Source organism: Vicia villosa, linkage group LG7 (genome assembly GCF_029867415.1).
Source record: "Vicia villosa cultivar HV-30 ecotype Madison, WI linkage group LG7, Vvil1.0, whole genome shotgun sequence".
Lineage (NCBI taxonomy): Eukaryota > Viridiplantae > Streptophyta > Magnoliopsida > Fabales > Fabaceae > Vicia > Vicia villosa.
In genome coordinates, this window is record NC_081186.1 from 114,800,408 (window position 1) to 114,806,429 (window position 6,022).

General features: G+C 31.8%; 1 protein-coding gene across 1 annotated transcript; it reads left to right on the plus strand.

The window, feature by feature from the left end:
• The first annotated feature begins 2,314 nt into the window (after positions 1–2,314).
• LOC131616647 (uncharacterized) lies at positions 2,315–4,505 on the plus strand. The gene is made up of 2 exons (XM_058888028.1): positions 2,315–2,586; positions 4,121–4,505. The coding sequence occupies exons 1-2, from the start codon at positions 2,369–2,371 to the stop codon at positions 4,209–4,211; spliced, it is 309 nt and encodes a 102-aa protein (XP_058744011.1). The 5' UTR covers positions 2,315–2,368; the 3' UTR covers positions 4,212–4,505.
• The last annotated feature ends 1,517 nt before the right edge of the window (positions 4,506–6,022 follow it).

Here is a 6,022-nt window from a genome sequence, read left to right on the forward strand (position 1 = left end):
TGTTGGCTTAATGCAAATAAATATCTTAATATCATACATTGGGTGTTTCAAATATATAATTTAGAATTGATAATCTCATAAGTATCAACCATATAATTAACTTTAGACGTCTAAAGAATGGATCTTCGAGTCCATTTTCTTTTTATGAACATATATTACATGATATTCAATATCAATTTTAATAATATATATATGTGATACTTATACAGGAATTTCTAAAAAATCCAGAAAACCAGATTTTGTCTAATTAGTTGAGAAAATAGTTTCACAAACTTCTGGTTGTGAGTAGAGACATATGCATGATAGTTTAGTCGATGCAACAATTAATGTCATAAAAACGCAATTTCTCAAATTTTTATTTTCCTTTAGAAACACACAAATATTGATTGGATTGAAGAAACTTCGGGTTCTTCAATACAAATTATTCGCATCATATTATATCCGAAATGACCCAACCAGTTTTACCAACAACACATTTAAGTGTAATTTGTAAACTACTGGTTTACAATGACATGTGCTTAAATTGTACTGATATAAGTGTAGTACAAGCCCGAGGAAAAATCCGATAGCTTTTCTATTATACATTTTATGTCCAAATTCATTTGTGTAATACAGAGATATTCAATACCTCCCATATAATTCAAAACCAATATAATAGTATCTCATGATTAAACACTTTAATCATACATATGCATATGAACATATTATCATATAATTATCAAAAAATTATTCCTTAAAAAATTAAACATATTTAGTCATACAAAATCATATTACTAAAATAATATCATCATATAATTAATTTGTTTTACTATCCTTCAGGGATGATTGATAAGTTCTTCAGGAACTATATAAATAATTTGTTTTGCTATCCTTCAGGGATGCTTGATAAGTTCTTCAAGAACTATATTAATAATTTGTCTTGCTATCCTTCAGGGATGTTTGATAAGTTCTTCAGAAACAATATAAATAATCTGTTATAAACAATTATCTAAAAAATATAATCATCCTTCTAGGATGCATTAAAATTATGTGTGTCATTCTTCTAGAATGACAATCTTTTAATGAGCATATTACAAGTTATAAAATTTTAGATCGACAAATCAAAAAATCTTTATGAAATCCTTTTGGGATATTTTAGTATTCTTCCTGCAATCCTTCTAGGATGTATGGAAATTATAATTGATATTATCCTAATCAAATAACATACAATAGCTTGAAACTAAATCAAATAAAGAAAAACATACCTGAGAGCTTCGTGCTGATAACGTGTTATGAAATTAACAAAAATAATATAGAGATGAAGTAGAGAAAGTAAGAGAGAAAGTGGTGTTCTATTATCTTCTTCAAGAAGTATTATTTACATTGCAAAGTGGACCTTATTTATAGGACATTAGGAAGGTGAAAAATCATAACCTTACTATACCACTTAATAGGGAATATGAAGATGAAAGATTAGAATACATATGGACATCCACAATCATATTTATTTATAACAACATTCATATATTGCATATTTTACTTCCTCTATTGAAAAAGTGATTATAAACCTCCTTCTTAACCATTTCCACCCCTTCAATTCATGTCTCATTAACATCAATACTAAGAATTTTACTATTTCTACTTCGATTTGCAACCAACCCATAAAGAATTGCATTGACATTTTTTTTTTCCAACTAGTTGCCTTTTAGATTAATTTTTTTGAAGTACTAACTTTTTTTTTTATAATAGTTATGACAAACAAATAAATATTAAATATTAAATATTTGTCGTTTAGTATGATCTTTTCCGACTCGAAAATTAGTCTTTACACTTATAGTTGCGTATAGAGAATATCTTATTTATAAAAAAACAAATAAATATGTTTGTTTTAGATTATTTACAAATATAATCACTTTTTAAAATAAGAATACATTTTAATTTTTTTATTATATTTGTGTCAGTTTTCCAAAAAAATATTTTATCAAAAAATGCTTTTATTTTTAAAATGAAAAACAATTTTGACATGTTTTAAAAAGAATATTTTTAATATAAGAGAAAAAGTAAAAATAATTTTTTTTTTTTTATAAGTATAAACAAACACTAAATTATTTCTACTATATTTTAAATTATTTTATATCAAAACAATTTCTATGCAACAAACAAATTTTAAAAGAAAAATCTTTAAAATAATTTCTTTTAAAGGTATTAAGGTAGTAACAAACAGGTCGAGAAAAGTTAATTAAAAAAGTTGAATGGCTACAGTTGAAATATATAAAAGTAGAGGGGTTAAAGTATATTTACATAAAGATGAATTCAGCATTAGCAAAAACGTATTCAGCATTCAGTTTTCACTTCTCAGTCGCAAAACGCAGAGAGGGAAGGAACAACCATGGCTAGCGGCGGTTTGAAGAAGATGTTAACGTTGGCTATCGGCGAAGGAGTGTCTTCTGCACGAGCAACGATATTCGGTCATCAATTGAACCCAACTGGAAAGAAATCTGCTCACAAGATTCTCCGAATGAAAATGTTTGGGGAGAAAGTTGCTCAATGGTACCCTCATGATATCAACAAAGATGATCCTCTTGGTATGGCTCGTCAACAACAAGAGTAAGTGTGATCTTTCTCTTTGTGATAAGGGTTGCCCGCTATGTGTTTGTGTTTATGTTTCTGTGATGTGGGTTTGTTTTGGTTTTGTTAATGGATTGAGTAGTGTTGTAAAGTTTAGTTCTTTTTAATTGGGTGTATGATGTGTTTGATAACTCAAATAATTGGGTGTATGATGGGTTTGATAATTCAATTTGAGTGATGCAGATGAAAATTTGGGTTGCTCTTTATGTGTTTGTGTATATGTCTCTATGGTGTAGTTTTTTCATGTGGGGTAGCCATATGATGGGGTTTGATAATTCAAATTGAGTTATGCAGTTAATAGGAAGGTTTGTTGTAATGAACTGAAACCTATTGTAATGGCAAATGGGTCGAATGATTTGCAAAAGGGTTTTAAAGGGTAGTAACTATGTAAGATATCTAATGAACTGAACTGGAACTACCGTGTCCTATTTCCATCATTGAAAGGCTCCTCATCAAGGTCTTTCTGCACCCCACAAATTTAAATAAATCATGAATCCTTGACAATTCATACACATCACAATATATATAAGAAATCAGTAACTATTGTTGACATTACCTTTTCTTGAAGAGATCCTTGTGCTTAAACTCAATGTCGGTGAAATCACTTACCACAGGGATTTCGTTTGTAACAATGGGAAATAGAGTCCTTCATGTTGCCATTGATGGTCTCAATCTCTTTCACATTAGACCTAAAGTTCAGTTTGATGAGTGCTTTATTGCAGAGGCCAAAATCATTCTTAATAAAGAATTAATTGGTTTCATGGGATGATGGAGAAGATGAAAATGGTTACTGAGCTGTTTTGCTAGCTAGTTGTCTCTTCCATTTTGTGATTTGTGAAGATGAATAGATCTCAACAATAATTGAAGTACTTATCTTTTTCTATCGCATCTAAGGCCTTGAATCCAACTCTAGAGAAGACCAAATGAGCTGCTGATTCGTCAAATGGGTCAGCAAAAATGTGAAGTGCTGGTGAAGATGGGTAAGTTAGTGAAGTGAAGAAATGTAGGGAGGGCGTTAGCTAGCTAGGTATTAATTGCTTGGTAGATGAGAAAGGAACGAAGCTGAGTGTGAAATTGAGAAATGAAAATGGTAAATAGAATTTTTTTTTATTTGTTTCCCTTCAACTGAAACTACCTAACACATGGATATTCTATTTATAATTTATTGTTTTGGTGGGAGAGTGTAAAATCTTACATATGAATTTTGGTTCCATTTGTAGATGTGTTTCATTGATATTATCGATTTTGTAAGACTACCTTTTTGTTAATGTAAAAACATATTCGATATTCAAATTTGATGAGTATGGATATGGTTTCAACAATGAATTTGGCTATGTCGTCTTGCACCAAGCATTGTAATTCATGTCAGTGTAGAAATTGTGGTGCAAACATTGTGAAGGATATACTTTGGGTTACATTCAAAATATATTTTACATGTCTTTTAACAGCTTATCTTACATTCATTTCCACCCATTCAAGAATTTTGATACATTTGTTATTTTGTTTTATGTAGACGCTTATCTAAACTTGAAATGTTGAAGCGTCGAGGTAAAGGGCCACCCAAGAAGGGACAGGGAAGGCGTGCTGCAAAACGCAACAAATAAATTATACTCTTCCTTGTCTTGAATTCACATTATGTGGGTATACTGTTTTAAATCAAATACTAGTAGTTGTTTCGGCAAACACCTTGAATTTCATTTAGAGATTTTTTTTCTTGCCTTGTTGTTACTTGGGGAAAAAAACTTAATGCATTTGAGAGTTGAAACCATTAGGCTAATTTGGTTGGAGATGTTTCCCTTTTTTTTGTGCTATTAAATTTTCATGAGTTGATAATCTACCTTGAAAGTTTGAATGCCATCACAAGGTTATAAATAGCCTTTTTCGTATTGATTTTGCTATTTCAGTTTTAACTTATGTTTGGATTGCTGTTTAGAAACTCCAAACGTACAAAATGGTGCGATTGTGTTAGTAGTTTTATTAACTGTTTGTTGAACAATTAGGTATTATATAAGTATTTATATATCAGACCACCTTCTTTTAGTTTATGGTAGGAGCACCTTCTTTTATATGGAATCATGTTTCCAAATTTATGAACTATGAAAGGATGTCCTAGTTTTGCACTATAGAAATTCTTCAAATTGGCTGTTATAAACGACCTGTTACTCATTTGGAACATGATAAATTGCAGTTGTTTTGCTACTGCCTGATTAAATATTGCAGCAACAGACATTTATTTTTCAAACTCTTTGATTGCGGCACATAACAATCATACATCATTTACATGTCACAATAAATGATTATCCAATGCATCAATCATGTGGTATCATCAACTAAGCCTTTGGTTGTGCCTTGAAATTCATAAACAAATGTTTCCTAAGCTAAAACGAGACTTGAACATACCGCAAATTTGTTAATTCTCAGATGCCTATGTTAAGATACATACTGGTCACCAGATCTTAAAGACAATTGATTCAGTCAAGGACAAAAAATATGCAATGGGATCAAGAGCTGATGTTTGTTGCTGTCAAACCCTTTGACGAACCTTTGATCCTTTATGTTGAAAATCGTGTTGGTCCCAACAAGGACAAGACAGTTGGGGACCATGTTGAAAATCGTGTTGATCCTTTCTAATAGAAATCACTTAAGTGTCTATCTTGATGGTGGGTACCGTGTTTTTGATGAATCATTTTATCATAGTAGTGATCTTACACCCACTTCCAAGCAGCAGCTCTGGAAAAAGCCAATTGGCTTCTTAGAACTTGGCATTCTAAATGTTGATGGACTTCATTTGGTGAAAGTCATGGCTGAAAGAGGGACATCAGATGCATACTGTGGCAAAATATGGGCGAAAATGGGTTCGTACTCGAACAATCAGCAATAATCTAGACCCAAAATACCATGAGCAGCACACATGGTAAGTTTTTTTATCCAGCAACAGTTCTCACTGTGAGGGTGTGGTCAAGATAACAAAGATTTGCTGATTGGTAAAGTTCGTGTCTGAATCTCAACCCTTGAAACTAGCCGTGCGTACACAAACTCTCACCCTTTACTGATGCTTCATCCTTCGGGTGTTAAATAGATGGATGAACTGAACCTGGCAATTAGATTTTCTTGTTACTCAATGGTTGATTTGGTGCACTTGTATTTTAAGCTTCATTTGCCAAAAATGCACTACAAAAGGAACGGGAACTGCTGCGACAGCAGGCTATAAATGTTGCTGCTGCTCGCCTTAGTAGAGCAAAACCACCTCTTAGAAAGGAGGTAGTTGAGTACATGTCTGACACGCAATCTCATCTTTGGAGGATGAGACACCCTCCTTACATGAACATCAGACTCTTTTACACTAATGGAGTGACCACAGATGAACTTGATTAGGAATTTGACACATTTCCTTCCACAAAGAGCCCTGATATTC